At 42.9% G+C, this 18,750-nt stretch overlaps 3 protein-coding genes across 4 annotated transcripts in view; all 3 read right to left on the reverse strand.

Annotated features, from left to right (window-relative positions):
- Positions 1–871: 871 nt before the first annotated feature.
- LOC116619461 lies at positions 872–3,253 on the reverse strand. Of its 2 annotated transcripts, XM_048729414.1 has the most exons (3): positions 1,646–3,253; positions 1,209–1,264; positions 872–1,114 (listed from the first exon to the last, which is right to left on the reverse strand). In XM_048729414.1, the coding sequence occupies exon 1, from the start codon at positions 3,152–3,154 to the stop codon at positions 2,048–2,050; it is 1,107 nt and encodes a 368-aa protein (XP_048585371.1). In that variant the 5' UTR covers positions 3,155–3,253; the 3' UTR covers positions 872–1,114; positions 1,209–1,264; positions 1,646–2,047. The 2 variants fall into 2 exon arrangements, with proteins under 2 accessions (XP_048585371.1, XP_032240169.2); XM_032384278.2 differs by lacking the exon at positions 1,209–1,264.
- Positions 3,254–5,535: 2,282 nt separating this feature from the next.
- Positions 5,536–18,750, reverse strand: part of LOC5514682 (zinc finger protein 420) — a 29,354-nt gene continuing 16,139 nt past the window's right edge. Inside the window, exons 4-14 of the mRNA XM_032384172.2 lie at positions 17,856–18,374; positions 13,441–13,615; positions 13,099–13,188; positions 11,849–12,191; positions 10,959–11,253; positions 10,156–10,336; positions 8,913–9,053; positions 8,155–8,238; positions 7,750–7,950; positions 7,123–7,399; positions 5,536–6,684 (exon numbers count right to left, since the gene is read on the reverse strand). Coding sequence (XP_032240063.2) covers positions 6,103–6,684; positions 7,123–7,399; positions 7,750–7,950; positions 8,155–8,238; positions 8,913–9,053; positions 10,156–10,336; positions 10,959–11,253; positions 11,849–12,191; positions 13,099–13,188; positions 13,441–13,615; positions 17,856–18,374 — 2,888 coding nt within the window. The 3' untranslated portion in view covers positions 5,536–6,102. The remainder of the gene's footprint in view (positions 6,685–7,122; positions 7,400–7,749; positions 7,951–8,154; positions 8,239–8,912; positions 9,054–10,155; positions 10,337–10,958; positions 11,254–11,848; positions 12,192–13,098; positions 13,189–13,440; positions 13,616–17,855; positions 18,375–18,750) is intronic.
- On the reverse strand, positions 14,147–17,702 carry LOC125568074 (zonadhesin-like). The gene is made up of 3 exons (XM_048729415.1): positions 17,206–17,702; positions 16,409–16,547; positions 14,147–16,002 (listed from the first exon to the last, which is right to left on the reverse strand). Exon 3 carries the CDS (start codon positions 15,910–15,912, stop codon positions 14,434–14,436), a length of 1,479 nt encoding a protein of 492 aa, XP_048585372.1. The 5' UTR covers positions 15,913–16,002; positions 16,409–16,547; positions 17,206–17,702; the 3' UTR covers positions 14,147–14,433.

The following is an 18,750-nucleotide window of genomic DNA, read 5'->3' on the forward strand; positions in this document are numbered from 1 at the left end:
GAATGTAGTAATCTAATATCTTAATGATTACGTCATATTAATCACATGATCACAAATATTGTAATTAGCATATAGCACATGTATGATTAGGAAAGAGTTGAATCACACAGATCTACAATAAACACATACCGTCTTCACTCATGGCTTTCTGATAGTAGAACCACGATAAGGTCACAACAATGTACTTAACAGAGTACTAGGTACACCTGTTTGAATAGGGAGTATAGTGCAGTCAACTTGATTTGTTGGAGAGCACTTGGTCATTAGACCATTGTGCCCTCGTGCTAATTTATCAGATGCAGGGTTAAAAGTAGGGCCTAGTTATGTCCCAATAAAATGCAACACTTACTATTTGTCTGTACAAAACAAGGGAGTGGTATACAATAAAAGAAAACATTTGTTTCTATATTTGTTTTTATAGTGCATAACTGGATCACAGAAACAGCAGAAAACCCTTTGTACAATGTCTCAGCTTGTATACTTACACATATATGTACACCAAACAACTGAAGGGCTACTAAAGAAATGCCTAATATCCATCTAAGTGAGTTGGAGCTATAATTGAGTCTATCTTTCTACTTTTTAGATCAGAATGCACCTGTATAGTATTTTGTTTTTTATCTTGCAATCTATGATGACTACAAATAATAACAATTGAATTAGCTATGTGTTTCTATTTGTCGAAAAAGGGTCTGGATCCTTAGTTTTATAAAGGGGTTGCCTAAACATGTTTTATACTTTATAAGTTAAATTATACAAAATAGAGACATGACTTTTACTGTTTTCATTCAATAGATATCCCCCCTGTATCTATACTTGCTTTTACTGTAAGAATGAGAAGTCTTGAACTGAATGGATAAAAGAGAAAGCATTTTGGTTTATTCAAAAGTATAATTTATTATGCAGTTTTTAAAATATGACTGGTAGCTAAACACTTCAGTGACACATAAATCAATTTGATAGCAACGGAACATGCTTCCTTTATAAAGGAATGTTTATGATTTAAAATCACATGGGAAATGTAAGGCTGTATATTTCTATGTATCTGCTTTTTCTTGAGGAATATATCTTGTTGATTATTCATATGTCACTATGACTTGCTTCTTGGGTATAGCTAGGATAAAATCATATAATTAATTAGAAATTATATATAATAAGATTCAACATTCAAGTTTGGCCCCAAATCAATTCAGAAAGATTTACTTAACTGTTTAGATAACATTACTAGAATACAAATAATGGACTGCTTTCTCTGATGATTTATCTGTATTGATAGAAAGATCCCAACAATAAAAAACACTACCATTTATACATATTTATATATTTAAATTCCAACTTATAGTAGCTTGTAAATAGAATTAAAACTTCACACACCACAAAACAATCTTGTCCGAGCTCGAGGCGATGTAAAAATAAAAACAAACAACAATAAAGCAAGATTTAATCTACAAGCAACATCTTTTTTTTTATAGACTGCCTGCATTACTTCTATCGGCAGTTATGTGGACAAAGTCAAGATGCATTTTCTAGCAAAACAGAGTTTCCCAGCTACTTTAAGTACCTATGAGCTTTTGATTACTAATTTAAATCCTGTTTTCTTAGTTTTAAAGCTATGAAAAGTACATTTTAGGCATAAAAAACTCACCTTTTTCGAAGTTTGCAATCGTTGTTTTCTGGTCATGCGTTTGCTCGTCTTTTTTTTGCGTAAATCACGATGGTTTCGTAGCTTTATTTCTACTGAGTTTCCTTATTTACACATTCTATCGGACTAGAAGGTAGAATTGGCATTTTTTACATCAGGAAGCGCTTTGAAACCTCTCCCCTCTGCATTTTGTACTTGACTTATGCCGCCATCTTGAATTCGATCCTCACTCCACGGCGGTTGATTGACAAATGAGCCGATGCTTCCCTGGGAAGCGGCGTTTTATATCGCGCCTTCGTGTTTAAAGATACGTAAGCTATACATGTCTTACATGTTATATTATATATAAGATTGTCTAAGTTAAAAAAACTGCCTGTTAATAAACCTGTATAGTTGTTAATGCTGTCAGTGTAAATCAATAACGTTGGATTGCTTATGTACGGCAGGATAGTTGATATAAAAACCACGAAACATGAATTCCTGGTCTCGAGAACTTTGAGGGACCGGCAGATCTTCACTAGGGACTCCGGAAGCACCAGATATCTGATCGAAGGAGAGCTCTGATCCCACATCGGAATGGTCGTCGTACTGTACTCCATCTGCGACCACGCGACCTTTAGGCAGAGATTGAATCGTGAACGCCTGGTCATCGAGAGGGGGGCGATTGTTTGGAACTGAGCTAGCCGCGGTGGACGAAGAGTAGCGACGTATTCGCTTGTCATGACGAGACGGGGAAATGTTAGATAGGGAGGAAGCAATTGATGATTGGCGAGTCATGCCAGAACTTGGCCGTGAATCATGTGACCCGTGAGATACGCTATCCAACATGGCGGCGTATTGCCTTTGACGGCGGTTTCGGACACAAACGTAGATGGCCAAAACGAAGAAAACCACCGAGATCAGTGCAAGTAGGCCTATTATGTATTTGCCAAGACTTCCCCAGTCGCCCTTTTTTACAGCATCCGTGACAACTTTGAGGTCTCCGTACCAAGCAATAGCCGCTAATACTGACAAAAGTGCGAACAGAGCGGAAAACACGAGGCAAACTGAGGCGGGGACGGTGCTTGGACGGCAATTACAAGAACAGCAACAGCATTCTATGGCGCAGCAACGAGGGGTGACAGCAGGCGAACGGCAGCGAAGAAAGCTCCCATCATTCTCGCCACGAAATAAAATCGGAGTGTGTTCCCCACTCGATTCTAAATCCCCTGCGATTACGAGCCCCAAATCGAACTCTATGAAATCCTTGACTTTCTGTATTATGTCTTTACGTCGAGGCTTGATTTCATAGACGATGGCGAGTAAGTTTCCGATCTTTTCTCTGTTTCCGGCGATCACATCTCGTTCTTTGAGGAGCCGAAATACTTGCAAACCGTGTTTGATTTCGTCTCTTTTACACCCTGGGATGTAATGGCTGCAGATATAGATCAAACTGCGCAGATTTGCATCGTCCAAATCATGGCTTATGTTGTTGAGGAGTCGGTCGAATGGATCTATAAACATGGCAGACATGGCGAGTAAATGAGGGATAGGTCTAGCCTGCTACGATTCCTAGAACTGAGTTGATTGATTGCAAGGGAGGGGTAGTATCAACGTAAAAAAGGTAGTAATAATTGTTCAAACTATATACTCCACAAAAAAACAAATTACTTATACGCACAATACAAATTTATATTTAATTTAAAATATTCTATGAATAAGTTAATCTAATAAATATTTACTAAGTCCATGTTGGTAATCGGGGAATGAATAAAAAAGGGTTTTACACCTCCACACTGAAAATTGAACTTCATTTTGTTTACATATCTCAAGTGTCGGGGAACCCCCTATGACCTTATGGTCACGCCATTTTGCAGTTATATAAAATTTCCAAAGGGGCTCATAAGTAGGGGCAATCAACTTCCCCACATTCTGGTACTATATAGGTGTCACGGCGTTTCCTAGGATCAGGCTAGTAACAGAATGTTTCTTTCTCTGCGACAAAAAGGATTCAGAAATAAGAAGGCATATGACGACGTAGGAAGACTTTGAAAAGCAAGCGTCGTTTTCCCCCTTCTCGGCCGCCATTTTGAAATCCTTGAGACAAAGTCAATTTTTCCGCCCTGTCATCTGATTGGCTAATCCGTGCGTCTAAAAATAGCCTGATCCTTGGAAACGCCGTGACACTTACATGATACAGATGATTGCCCCTACTTATGAGCCCCTGATCGCCATCATAATAGAACACCGGCCTAAATCTAACGAACGAATCCGAATACAATATGCAAATCGATAACAACAAATATAACAACAGTTTTCTTTGCAAAGGGTTACAACAATAAAGATAGAAAGCATTTCGATTCATAACACTAATTCTAAAGTCTCGGAATATATTGAATAATAAAACGGTGACGCGGCAAAATTAACAAAGTTCAAGAAGCATTTTAAAACGTCTGCAGAACAGGGGCGGTAATGGTTGTTCCGGCACCCTTCACGAGTTTTAAAAATGGAAATCACTTTTCACTACAAACTGATGAACTAACGACAAGGATCAATCTTTACTCAAATCGCGATTCACGATTTTTAAACAGCATAGATCACGATTTACGATTTTTGAAGAGTATAGACACGATTCACGCTGATCAAATTCACGGCGAATGTAACAATCACGGATCACGGTTTTTAATTTGTCCTTTTAACGATTCACGATAAAGCCGTTCACGGATCACGAAAATAACCCTTGACGCCCCTGTGTACGAGAACCTATAACTTGGGATTTGGAAAAACAATAGGGCATCTTGGCTCCTCGATTTTGATCGCGCGCGCATACATAGCCTGTAATACCGGCCTCGAGCGATTCGTGGCCGCCATCTTGGATTTTGGGCAGAAATGAAGAACGGGAGGGAGGGGGCGGGGAACGACCGTTTCTTCTCTTTCCCTCCTTCCCCTTCCCCTCCCCCTCCCCCCGTTTTTCATTTTTGCTCAAAATCCAAGTGGCGGCTATAAAAACGGCTGCATTGCAGGCTAGCGCGCGCACTGCTTGTCAACTTGTATTGAGATCATGGTTATGACGAGGATCGGGACTTTAGATCGATTTCGGCAAAGGTCGATCGCCTAATGTTCGATTGAGTTCGATTAGAGAATACACCTCTTTTAAAATATGTTGTCAGTGCAAATGGCAAATGCCAATTGTCAAGTGGCAGCTCTTCTATAAAAATACCATGAACATGGAAAATGTACGAACAATTATACCCAAAAGCAGTGATTGGTCTTAGAACTGCCATTTGCACTAACAACGTTTATTGGTGTATAACGTTATACACCAACGTTGTTATACAACGTTGTGTATATGTTTTTTTTGGTGTATAACAACGTTAATAGGTGTAAGCCTCATCCGGTATCTCGAGTGTTTTTTACTCTCAGTATTTTTATGTATTGTGGTTCCTGAGGCGAGTTGCACCGGAACAGGAAGAGGGGTGGGGGAGAATCCTTCTTTTTCACTAGCCCAGGCCCCCACTCTTTCTTGAATACACCACAGGAAGCCCGAAATCGAAAAAAAAAAGCCTTTTTCCCAAATCACTCGAGACGCCTGCGAAGGAGGCTAGGTGTATACATAACCTCCGTCCACTCGAACTGACTTTCGTATTTCTATTTTGTTATAGCCTTAAACACACGGAGGTCTGTACACAGACTATTTTGGTATAGTTTGCATTGGAAATTCGTTTTGGACGATTCTTATAGTTATTAAACTCCTAAAGAGATTTTTTGTTCCTCCCCCAATCTCCATCGAGGGGACTGCAATAAGCTGACATTCTCAATTGATTTGGGTGCTAAACGGGCTTCCTGTGGATTGTAAATGCTCAGTCCCTCTTACTGGCCACCACCACAGGCAGGGAAAACAGAACAACTAGAAATAAGGTTGGTTCCTATTTTATTACTTTTTTATAAAATGTGTTTACTGGATACTGAATGGCGTCCCTATGTTATATCACGTTATAACACACTAGTACAATGAATGGTCTAAAAACGTTTTACATGCTAATGCTTATGGCATTATGCCGTTACGTTCTAGATTTCAGCTTATGCTCGCTCTTATGTTCTATGACATGAGCTTATGTTTTACACGCGAGCTTATGCCGTTTTAACACTATACCCTTGTACAATGCCAATATGTCATGGCCATGTACAAATATGCAATTATTTGTGTGGTATCAGAGCTGTATCCCGGCTAGAAATAATAGGCGGGGGGGGGGGGGGGGGGAGGGCATGAAACAGAATATTAAGAATATTGGGGGAACAGCCATGCCCCAATTGGTAAATCCCTTATTTTCTTTTATAATGGGGGAATGTGCCCCCTTACCCTGCCACGCCCCTAGTTATACACTTCCTTTTGTGCCACTAATGCTTCGACCCTGGAATAACGGAGAGGACGAGAAATATGGTCATGTCATGGGATGCTTTCGTAATGTACCAATAATGTTTCATTGCTGGAATAGCGCAGAGGGCGAGAAAGGGAATATCGTCATGTCTGGCTGGGTCCCCTGTCCCATTAAGATGGCAGGGGGCACGAACGGCGCGTTTGACATCTGCTGAGAAAATATCGTGTGCATGTGTGGGAGGACCACGGAGCTGCTAGGGACCGTCCCTGGGGGGCACGACACCTCCACCTGCTGGGGCTGCAGGACACCTTGAGTAACATGGACCGAGGGAACCGCCTGAGTAAGTGGGACAGTAGTCGTGTTGACAAAGTGGCTCATGATGATGGGGTTCCTTTGGAATGTGGTGCTACATGCAATCGAGGCTAGTGCTGTGTTTAGTGGGGTCACGTGACCTTGATTCACACTATTCAACGGAGTGCAGGCTCGTGGATTCCCTGTGTATGGCTGGAGAGAGCTCGTGACTGCGACATCCGGGTCTCCATGTTGTTCTCTGCTTTCATTGGTCTTGGTCTGATTCTCGTCGCCACTGTAGCTCTCGTCGTCCTCGCTAGCGAGAGCCGCCCCCTGGCTTTGGTCAGCGGTTTCTAGGTTAAACCCAGTCTCCTTTTGAAGTTTACCGCTTTCCTGAAACGAATATTGGCATTCGTTTTAATCACGGTATGAAAAAATACAGATGAGAGTAAATAGATTACGATTTTGGCCTTACAAAAGTCTGAAACCTCGATGATTTTCAAATTAAAAGAAAACGAAAGAATATGAAATAATAAAGAGCAAACACTGCAATTGTGTTCGGCGGCTCGAGAACCTCTGTAGGCCTGACCTGCGACAAAAGGGTATTTCAGGCTAACTCTCGACCACTCTGATTATTTATGTATTGTTATACTTTATTTATATTTATATTTTTATACAATATGAAACACAAAAATGTCAAACCTGTACTTATTTTTTTTGGGGGGGGGGGGGGTGGGAGGGGGTATTTTGGTTTAAAGTTACAGTGAAAGTTCTAACTATTTTCATACAGCAACTCGAGCCATAATTTCGTAGGAGGAAATCCAGAGTTACCTGTTTGTCCACGCTGTTCCGTTTACGCCCTCGCTTGCGCGTCCCTCGTTTCACGGGGTTGTCAGGGTTGTGCCACCTGTTTAGGTGCTTCTTCAGGTTTCCCGCCTGCGCGAAGCAGGCGTCGCACTGTTCACATGCGTATGGCTTGTCGCCGGAGTGGGTCCTACAGTGCATTGACAGACTGCTTGGGCACAGAAACGCCTTGCCGCACAAACTACAGAAGTACTTCTTGTCTCGTGGTTTCTCTTTTGGTCGTTGCTGCTTCTCGTGGACGTACCTGTAAAAGCATGATTTAATTTTTCTCTCTCTTTATCAATAAGAAACGAACATGAACGGAACTGTGTAGGGAGGAAAACGTGAACGGTACCCTTAAGGTCGAATGTCTCCGTTTCTGACTAGCTAAGCTAAGAACCGTGGGGTGCGAACAATATGCCGGGCTTTTTGAAGTTTGTCGACAGGATTATATGAATGGCTATTTGATAAGTTTTGTTGACAAACAGTCTCAGCAACATTGGTCAATTAAAAATATCAAGAAAAATAAAACAAAAAATATCGCCGCTTGTCCCCAAAAGGATTTTACCAAAAAAAAAAAAAATTAAAGGGGGCCAAATAGGGATACTAGCATACCTGACATGTTTGCTAAGGTTCCCTGTTTGACTAAAGGCTTTATGACATACTGGACACTCAAACGGTTTCTCGCCAGTGTGTGTCCGGCGGTGGGCCTTCAGGTCGGACGGGCCGGGGAACATGCGATTGCAGACGTTACACTCGTACTTCCTTAGTGCTATCTTCACAGCAGAGCCTTCGATGTTTGGACATCTTCGACACCTTAAACAGAGCGAACCAATTAGGATGCAGCCATACTAGTGTTAGCCAATCAGCATGCAAAGCTACCCTCACGTGACATCACACTATATTGAGTAAATAATGGCAGCCTTGCAAGGCGCAACGCCTGCAGAAATCAATACTAATATCCATCACACACGTGTGCCGGCGTTTTGTTGTTATGCTATTATAGACGAGTCTTATTACCTGAGATGTTTGTTGAGCCCTGATCTCTGCACAAAGCCTTGTCCACACAGCTCGCATTGAAAGCCTTTATCTCCTGTATGTGACCTGTGAAAACACGCATAAGACATTTGATGCGATAATCTAATATACATTTAATATATAATCTAATATAATATACTGATGTCTGCACAAAGCCCTGCCCACACAGCTCGCATGGAAACCTATTTCTCGTGTAAATGACTTGTGAAACAGGCATTTCAAGAAACTGAAACAAAGCTAACACATGTAAAGGGATACTAAAAGCTGATTTCGTTGAGAAAACAAAATTTCCCAGTCACCCGGCTAGAATGCCGCATTAAAAATATGAGAGTGCACAAAAAAGATGAGGAAAAAAAGAAAAGAAAATTCTAACGCGCAAAATTGCCATACAAGAATAATTGACATAGGGGGCCCGTTCTATAACCAAACTTTTTCTTCTACAGCTATTAGTTAGTAGAGCGGTTACGTTAAACTCCACGCAACAACCTACAACCTGTTACCAGATCTAATACTTCAACATATAGGTCCGAGGTAGTTTCTTTTTTTAACTGAGTACCCGCCCCGCCCCGTAGAAATATAGGTGTTTTCCAAATCCAAATGAAAGAAAACACCATACAATTTCTACCTAATTTAGCCCGCTAACGAGGATTATTTTGAGGTGTACTGAACAACGGGGGTCACTGTATTTATTTTGTGCAATAAAACCACAGGCGTCCCATGAGCGCATCATGTCACGCTACCTTCTATGCTGCATAAGCTCCAGGGTGTTCTCGAACGTCTGGTAGCACGTCCCGCACGTGTTCTGGTCAACGTTCGGGTCAGAGTGACGCCGCCGAATGTGCTTACTTAGGTTGCTTCTGTTTGCGAACGTTACGCCACACCTGTCACGTATAACAAGAAGTAAAGGTGACGCAATCTAGCCTGGAAAACGTCCGAAGAGGTGATATCTTCAAGGGCGGTAGGAACAGCGTTTTTTAGGCTAAATTCGGCTAATAAACCACACATTTCCCTCTAATTTGGCACGTTTTGGCTAGCAGATCGGGGACAGTTCGCGTGCCATGGGGTATCTCGGAGATTAAGCATAGTAACACTACCATGTTATCTAATCAAACACGGAGAGCCTGTCGCAAACAAGGCCCATTTCAGCCAAATTAGAGGAAAACTTAATTGATAGATAGATGCCTTTTTTTAAATAAAGAATGCCCTCAACAGAAAAAATAAATAAAAGCTATTTACAAATACTGTTTACATGCATAATCTTTGACAAAACTATTTACAATAACAATAGATTTATAAAATTATTTACATTGTTATGATATATTCTCTTAGTTTTGATGAGAAGTCGGTGTTTGACTTATAAGACTGAAATTTGTGGTTTATTAGCAGAATTTATCCTACGAAACACTGTTCCTACCGCCCTTGTGTCTTCTCTGTTTTAGGGTTTAACAAATTTAATGCGTTTCTCTATTTTACGTGCTTTGTGAGTTTTTGGTGCTTTTGTGTAAAGGAAAAAAAATCACCGGTTTTTAACAATACAAAAACACGGGTACCAGCCCTACGTTATAATAACTAATATTTTCGACCAGGTGTATAACCTCTTGCCGTGATCGTAATAGTACTGGTAAGTACATTGCGTTGTGGCCGCAATAACCCAGGTTCGAATCCGGGTCACGGCACTTTTTTTTTATTTTCAAATTTTAGCAGAGAAAATACGCTACTGTATTTCTTGGTCTTGTTTGCTTATTTTTCGGACAGTATTATTAAAATATACGAATAAATTAGAATTGATGCTCGGAACAGCCATTTTTTTAACCTTTGATTGACATCCCGTAAATGTAAATAAATAAAAAAAATAATAAAATAAATAAATAAACAAAAAAAAATCAATTAAATTTTGCTTATTACAGGGATTTTTTTTTATTTTTTTTTCGTGACTTGTAATTTTTATCTCTTTATCTTGTTATCACCGTGTTGTGTACGTACTGTTCACAAGCGAAGGGCCAGGTAGTGTTGTGTTTGGAGGACATATGGACGGTGAGGTCTGAGCCGCAAGGGAACCTAAGACCACACCCCTCCACACTGCACACGTGCTCCCCAGACATGATCTTCTGCTGCACCTCCTCGCAGTCCGGGTGCACGGTGTGCTTGTGACGCCACAGGTGACCTTGGGGGTGACGGGATCAAGGGTCAGAAAATAGAGGGAAAGGATGAGACAACACTAGTAAAATGATATGTGAGTGGGGGGGGGGGGGTGAAGTCGTCAGTAAATGAGAGGTTATCGAGAGGGGTGACGGGAAATTAAAATAAAGGTAAAGGGAAGGGAAAACGGGTAAAAATGGGGGCAAAATAAGGATATGCACCCTTGGGACCGACAGCCATATATTGCCTCTCCAGGGCCGTAGCAGGGGATGGGGCACTGAGGGCATCTTCCCCCCAAATATTTTTAAAAAATATATAAGGAAATAACCAGTAGGGGCGTGCCTCTGCCCCCAATATTTTTTTAATGTTTCTGTATTGTGCCCTCCCCCAATATTTAGAGGACGGCACTGCTCTCGAAACATTCGGTTCCTATAAACTTACACTGAGTTAACATGAAGCGCATTCTTAGTGAAAAATTATTTAACTACATTCAACCATTTAACTCAACACAACACAACTCCAAAACATGAGAACACTAACAATTAGAACAGGGGCACAAACACGGAAGCAAATATTGCACCCTTCTAAAGGTAAATTGGAGTTGCAGTAATGTGTGAATGTGGCATCACAGTGAATGCTTCCAGTACCTCTCTGTGTGAACGTGGCTTCGCAGTACTTGCACTTGTGTGGTCGCTCCCCTTCGTGCACGGTCTGTACGTGTACCTTGAGCACTCGTGCGCTCGCATACACCTTCTTGCAGATGTCACATGTCTGAGGCTGTTCAGCAGGGGGAATGCGCCTCTGGCTTTCAGATCCCTCTTCTGAGGTGAGCGGACGGTGCACTGTCCGCATATGACGCTCTAGATGACCCTTTTGAGAGAATTTCCACTCGCATTTCTCGCACAGGTATGGCCGCTCTCCGGTATGGGTACGGAAATGAACCTGTCAAAACATAAAAGTCAACTTGTCACGCAAACGTGTAACACAATCCTGTCACATTTGTGGGTTGTAACGCAATCGCGTCCTTTAGAAGCACACTGGCATACACACATTGGCACCAGTCGGACCAAGCTTTAGATCCCAAATGGATCCTTAGATCCGCACAATTGGCATCACGCTAGCCCGGTCGCAGCTCTAGATCCCACATGGATCTAAACTGTGATTAAAAGCACTTCGTCCGAGTCGAAGTCGCCCTGCAGTTCATTGCCGGTGAAGTTAACCGAGGCAAACCGGCTATACCATGCTGACGAGTCCTAATAAGGACGAAACAGATGACCATGGTTGCCAAACTGCCGGCTAACAGACTGTGTTAGCGTCCCGTCTTGGCGCGACTGGTGCCAATGTGTGTATGCTAGTGTGTTTTTAAAGTCCACTTATTTTAAAAAGACCATACGCCCCCCTCTAGTACAGTAGCAGAGTCAAAGTCACTTAATAAACTATTCTCGCTACAAAAGTGGTCAGAGCTCCCCCGAGGGGGCCTCCGCCATAACGGAAAATAACCGTATCACAGCATCAACTTCACAAGCCATATGCTCACTTCTAGTGCATTCGGGGAGTCAAAGAGCTTCTGACATTCCATGCATTCGTGTTTTCTCTCTCTCGGCAAATGCACGCGTTTGTCTTTGTACGGCTTGTATCCCGGCTTATGTTTTCGCACGTGTTTGCGCAAGTTGCTACCAGACGAGAAGTTTTTCCCGCACTCCGGACACTTGAATCCGTCTGGGTTGTGCGTCTTGATGTGGTCACGCAAGTAGTGCTTGTTACTGTACACCTTTTCGCATATATGACACTTCAGCTCCCCCTGGGGGGGTGGGTGAGACACACGCACGTGACGACGCTTTTCTCGCTTGTCGGCAAATTCGACATTACACTCCTTGCAACTGAAAATAAGCGACTTTTGTTACTATTTAACCAATGAGTTAAGCTGCTGGTATTTCCGGGGAAGAACTTCATAGTCTCTCTCTTGTATTCAAATTGTTCTATCTTCAAAATTAACAGTAATGTCACACCCAAAGCAACGCAAAAGAGGGGGGGGGGGGGGGGAGAGGCGGAGCAAGAGTTTCAAGAAGAGGGGCCCGAATTACATGTTATTCCATGGATTTTCTTTTATTTCTAGTTAATTTTAAAGCCAAATACTGAAGAGTGGGGTGATGGGGGGGGGGGGGGGGGGTACTCTGCCCAAACCTACAAACCTAGATCCGCCCCTGGTGATGGCGGTTTCATTACGATGTTGATGTTTCAGTACGAATGTTAAAATGATGCCGACAGCCAAGGTAGAGGTGCAAGAGAATGGTAAAGAAATAGTCGGACATGATGATAACAGTGTTGACTGGGGGATGGTACTCATGCGACAAAAAAAGATAATAATGTTGAAGCAATCAAGAACTGATAAATGATCAATGCTGCTTGATAAAACCAAAATTCTTGTCAAGTTTGGGAATAGCAAATAGTTAATCAACCGTCTAAGCCAATGTTTCATGGTTTAACTGTCGTGCATAGAATATTTGCCTGCAGACAGCAGGAAATTGATTGGTCACGGTAGTATGATTTTGTAAGCGCTTTGGAAAATGGGTTTTAATTCTCGGCGGTCGCGCAACAATAAACGGCTACAGATACAAACTTGCTCCACGAAGTTTATATTCCAGTGCGAGTGTCAAGTGCGATGAGAGACGGGCTCTTTAGGTTAATAGACACAGTTCCCAATGTACAAAGTTTTTTTAAAAAGAAGTTTATAATCTCTGAACAAACTAAACAATACCATTTCCCCTTCTTCGGGTCGTTCCTCACCTGTTCTTGTGCTCGGGGTTGTTTTTCTGATTACGAATATGTGTCATAAGGGCATTCCAGTCATGGAACTCTTTATCACAAACAGAACACCTGTTAAACAATAAAAAAACTTATTTGTTATCCAAAAAACCCTGTTTTATGTAGCTGTTTAGCCCTTCTTTGCGGAAGATGGCGGAGGAGTTGTCACTTGTCATCTTCCCTGATTACCCCTATGACCTACTCGAGGGGGGGGGGCGACCTTTTCCTGGCTACGACAATGACCTACTCGAGGGGGGGGGGGGGGGTAGGGACGGACGGAGTTGGGAGGAAGGAGTGGGGTTTGGGGCTACACCAATGACTTACTTTGGTTTTCCAGCACACACGTGCTTCACCTGCGTGTGTTTGCTTTGGAAAGTGCGCCCACACGTGGGGCAACTGAACTCTAGAGACAAGCAGTCCCCGGAGCTCACGTGTTTTTCGGCAACCTCCTTATCGCTACTCTCGATCGCACAGTAACTGCACTTGAATACCACGCTCTCTGGGGGGTAAAAAACAACCATTAAAAAAGAAGCAAGTTAATAAAAGGAGAGGTGGCGTTATTAAAAAATCAATTCGTTAATTTAAAGTCCAACTCATGGTAACGTGAGGGGGGAGGTAGGGACTCTCGAATACCACTTTTAAATATCAGAAACATCAAGCATCTCTACTCCCCCGCTTTGCCGCCAATTACAAGGCCTAACAAAAAACACGCACGAGTAGGGTAAACAAGATCAGTTGATTCAGATACGCCATGGCGTGTAAGCGTACGGGTGCCTATGCCTTTGACGATCCAAAGGTCAGGAAAACACCTTAAAAACGAGAACATGTATCTTAACGACGACGCCTCGGTCCAGAGCACCACATTCTATACATTATGGGTTGAAAGTGATGAGGTGATGGGAGTGTTGGGTGGAGTGATGGGGAGATAGATAGCGGGGGGAGGGGGATGGGGGGCAAAGTTATGCTAAATGAAGAGGGGGGCGGGTTGGGTTTGGGGGGAGTACCTCCCACTAAACACTTTTCTTACACATTTATGACCAGCCTTCAGGCGATAGTTTTGTTTGTAACAAATTGACTTATCTGAATGGGTAATTTCGTGTAACTAGGCAATCAAAAAGGTAGCAAAAGTCTCTCTTTATTTACAAGCTTTAACAAAAACTAAAAATTATAGATAGAACAGTCGTCTTTTTTCTACGTGTTTTTGCATTTTTTCCTCCTCAACATCTCATCAATCCGTTCCACACACTCTTCCCAGATCTTCCCCCTGTTTTCTATAGCTACAGCGAAATACTTAAAGACAGCAGCCTTGATAAGAGATCAACGCCCGATGTCCAACTGCCTTTTGCCCCGAGTCCCACTGCAATTCCTTCCAGCCCGTTCCTCCACTGGGTACAACTCCTTCACCATCATGGAGGCAAAGTGACCGTGTGAATAGGACTTCCTATGTATATTTTCGCATATTGTTCGGAAGCTGTCATTGGCTAAATCTTGTGGAACAGGTTCTGGTTCCGGTTCTGGTATAAGCGTCTTTAGTATCCCCGTAGGAATAGGAGGTATCGTGGCCTCTGGTGGTGATAAATTAGTGGCTGTGGACGCTGTATGGTCGGACAAGCTGGCATCAGTCGATACTTGTTTTTTCGTTTCTCTCGATCTAAAGATAGGGATGCTTGTGACATCATCATGGCTGGTTAGGTCTATCGGAGTTGATCCCTGTATGTCTGTGCCTGATGGTACAAAGGCCGTCACTGTTGGCACCGACCCTTGTACGTCGACGCCTGATGGTACAAAGGCTGTCACTGTTGGCACCGACCCTTGTACGTCGACGCCTGATGGTACAGAGGCCGTCACTGTTGGCACCGACCCTTGTACGTCGACGCCTGATGGTACAAAGGCTGTCACTGTTGGCACCGACCCTTGTACGTCGATGCCTGATGGTACAGAGGCCGTCACTGTTGGCACCGACCCTTGTACGTCGACGCCTGATGGTACAGAGGCCGTCACTGTTGGCACCGACCCTTGTACGTCGACGCCTGATGGTACAAAGGCCGTCACTGTTGGCACCGACCCTTGTACGTCGACGCCTGATGGTACAAAGGCTGTCACTGTTGGCACCGACCCTTGTACGTCGACGCCTGATGGTACAAAGGCTGTCACTGTTGGCACCGACCCTTGTACGTCGACGCCTGATGGTACAGAGGCTGTCACTATAGGTACAGAGGTGGCTGTTGATGGCGCTGACCTTTTAAAGTTTACGCCAGGGACTGCAGGAGTTGACCATTGTATGCTTCCACCTAATGGTGTAGAGGTGGGTGCTGATGGCGCCGACCCTTGTATGTTTACGCCTGATGGTACAGGGTTGTGTACATTAGATGGGACATGGAGGCTAAAGCGCGAGTTCATGAGGTCCACCCGCTGAAGGAGTGCCTGTTGCTGGTCCATGATGTGCTTCTGCTGGTTGAACATCGTCACTTGGTGGGCACGTATCGTTTGCTGCTCATGGTAGATCACGTGCATGATGTCGAAAAGCTCGCGGCGCCAGCTGCAGTCTTGTGAAGGCGTGGCTGGGTTCAATGGGGGCTGACTTGGTATGGATGGTAGCAGACTTGTCATGAATGGGTGCAAGTCGAGTGTCGATGGGGGAAGTGTTGGTATGGATGGTTGTATGTTCAATATTGTTGCTTTTGAGTTCGATAAGGATGGTTGCATATTTGTTGGAGCTGGTTGCATGCTTGCAAAGGATGGTTGCACGTTTTCTGTAGCTGGCTGCATGTTTCCTGATGGTTGCATGTTTGCCATGGTTGGCGTTTTCTGTGTTCTGGATGTTGACGAGCTTGTTATGGATGGATGACCTTTTTGGTCGCCACCAGAGCAATGAGGTTCAAATGCCTGAGACAAAAAGAAATAAAAAAATCAAAATAAAATGGTGGATTACGAGGAAGATTCAACGAGGTCTAGTCCGTCACATATGAAGGCGCCTGAGGCAGTCATAGCACTAATGCATGACCACACAGCCAAAGGGGGGAACCGGTAAAGCCAAATAAAAAAAAAAGGAAACGAACCTGGGACCCAACGGACCCAGTGAAAGGCACAAGAACTACAGAGCAACGCTTTGGGCAAGCGAGGAGGTTACACAATACGCATGCATCCCTTTTCGCTAACCAAAGAAGAAGAACGGGACTTCAAGCAAACGGGAAAATGAAATAAACTTTTCTAGAAATTTCAAAACTGTAAAAATATGCTCATAGTTTGCAGAAAAAAATTCAGTCTCATAACGTTGAGGTAGATGATGTACCTTTACTAAGGAGTGTTCTTTATTTTCATTGGCTGTCCGTCTTCGTTTGCTCTTAGGTTCATTATGTTGACCCTCATTATCGCTTCCGTATATTTGCTCTTCATTGATATTCAACTGTTTCTTTATCGATTCATCTTTCCTGTCTTGAGTAAAGGCATGATGTGAGGAGTGAGTTTATCGCCACAAGATTAAGTTGGTCGTCCGAGAGGTCCGAGGCCTCTACTAAAGTTTGCACCAAATACAGGTTTTGTACCAGAGCTATGGACGTATCCAGGATTCTCGCGAAGGTAAGACAATCTACCCGACAGACCCAAAATGTTTAGGACTGAGAGGGTCCAATCAGGTGGACTGAAGGGTCCAATCAGGTTTCCAATGGGCCGTTTTTCAAATATGGGGATCCTGTTTAAAATTAAACCTTAAATCCGGCTTTGGTAGGTTGTATTCACACCCGTCTTGCAATTTGCAACGATTAATAGGGATTGAAATGCGGTATTTTGGATGAAGAAAGTTACAAGACAGCTGTAGACAAATTCCGACCTCGCTTTTCTGCTACAATCCCACAGGACCCTCATTCTAGAAAACGACCCAAACTTAGGATCATCCCCAAAGAAAGAACTTTTCCGTTAAACGCAATTGGGCAAAATTCACTATGTTATAGTTAAATATGTATGATAAAAGCTTTATAAAGAAATGCAAAACACCCAACTTGTGTGTAAATCCATGCCTGGAAATTTACTAAACAGGCAACCCGAACATCCGGGGAGGCCAACACAAAAGAACATCAACGTCATATTTACCTCCAGTCCACAAGTTCAGCGTTGTACGATTCTTCTTCGCCTGTATCATGTCTCCTATACTGCGCATATCTTTAAGGAACACCCTTTTTTTCCGGACCATATAAAAGGACTCATCGATAAGTTTAGAATTAAAAAGTAGATGTGCCCAAAAGCGATCGAATGGTCTAATACAGGCCTACGTATGCGCACAAATAATCCAGAAGACAATCTTCTACTTGAGCCTTGAGGTAGGCCTTGAAGCACATAAGGCTACTCCCAAATCTGATCGATATGAGGCAAACCCATAACAGACAAGGAGCATGTGCCCAGGGCTTGCATCCACCTCTTGACTTTGACCACCAAAAAGGAACCTTTTATTCTTGACTAGCAAAATAGATTTTTCATATAAGGATTCCAAAAGTGCCTGCATATGCTGTAGAGGCTTTGCCAGATTGGCAAAGATAAGGAAGCGGGCTGGGAAACCGGTTAGGGTTATGTTTGTGTGTGGTTTTGGTGGGTGGGGGGTGGGGGGGGGGGGGGGGTAGAAAATGATAGGCCATAGTATCACACATGATAACGAGTTCCTACATTAGTGGACCAGTTGTAGGTGCCACTCTGGAATCCGCCCTTGAACCCTGGAATTGAGTCTAAGTCTATGTTTTATAAATCACCTGTTTTAGTCATTTCATTTGTTGACTTGATTTCCAACACTGTCAAAGCATTGCGCCTCTTCTTGGGCTCTTTTGCATTTTTAATCGTCTTTTTGGAAGTATTTGTTTTTTTCTTCCCTGTGGCTTTTGATGATTTGTTTGTCCATTCTGGTTCCTCAGCCTGATCAGTATCTTCTTCACCATCAGATTCAGAAGCATCAGCATCATCACCCTCCTCAACATCATCATCTTCTTGAACATCATCATCACCTTCGCAACCTTCGTCATACTCATCGTTCTCATCACCATCAGAATCAATATAACCATTGTCATCACCAGCATCATCATCATCAGCAGTAGTGTCTTCCTCACCACATGTGCCATCACTCAATGTCTCACCACTGGCTTCCTGCATTGGGGACTTGTCACTTGTGGTAACACCAAGCTGCTTCTTATACTCAAGAGGGACTACTGTTAGTAGCTCAGGTTGTGGCACAAACTGGACTGGCATATTTTCAATGTAAGCTGGGTACTTTTTTCCTGAAAAGAAAAATATTTTAAAAATTGAAATAAAAATAGTCAGGGACAGAAATTTCTAGAAGAACTTTTTAAAAAATGGATTGAAAAGGGCTTTAGCCATCTGCCTATGTGGAAGTTATCTTTCATGAGTTTGTACTCTCTCTTGTATCACTACCACCACGTCAACACAATCACCATGACAACCTCAAACATCACTATCAACATCATTGCCATCATCATAACATCACTTATCACAATCATGATTATCATCACAATTACCACCATCATTATCTCTATGACTACCATCATCACCAAGATACAGTAATTTTCACCATCATCATCAAATAGTGTTAACCTTAGGTGTATGGAATACAGTAATAATTAGACAGGGGAATGC

The sequence above is a fragment of the Nematostella vectensis genome, chromosome 6 (genome assembly GCF_932526225.1).
Source record: "Nematostella vectensis chromosome 6, jaNemVect1.1, whole genome shotgun sequence".
In the NCBI taxonomy this organism is placed as follows: Eukaryota; Metazoa; Cnidaria; class Anthozoa; order Actiniaria; family Edwardsiidae; genus Nematostella; species Nematostella vectensis.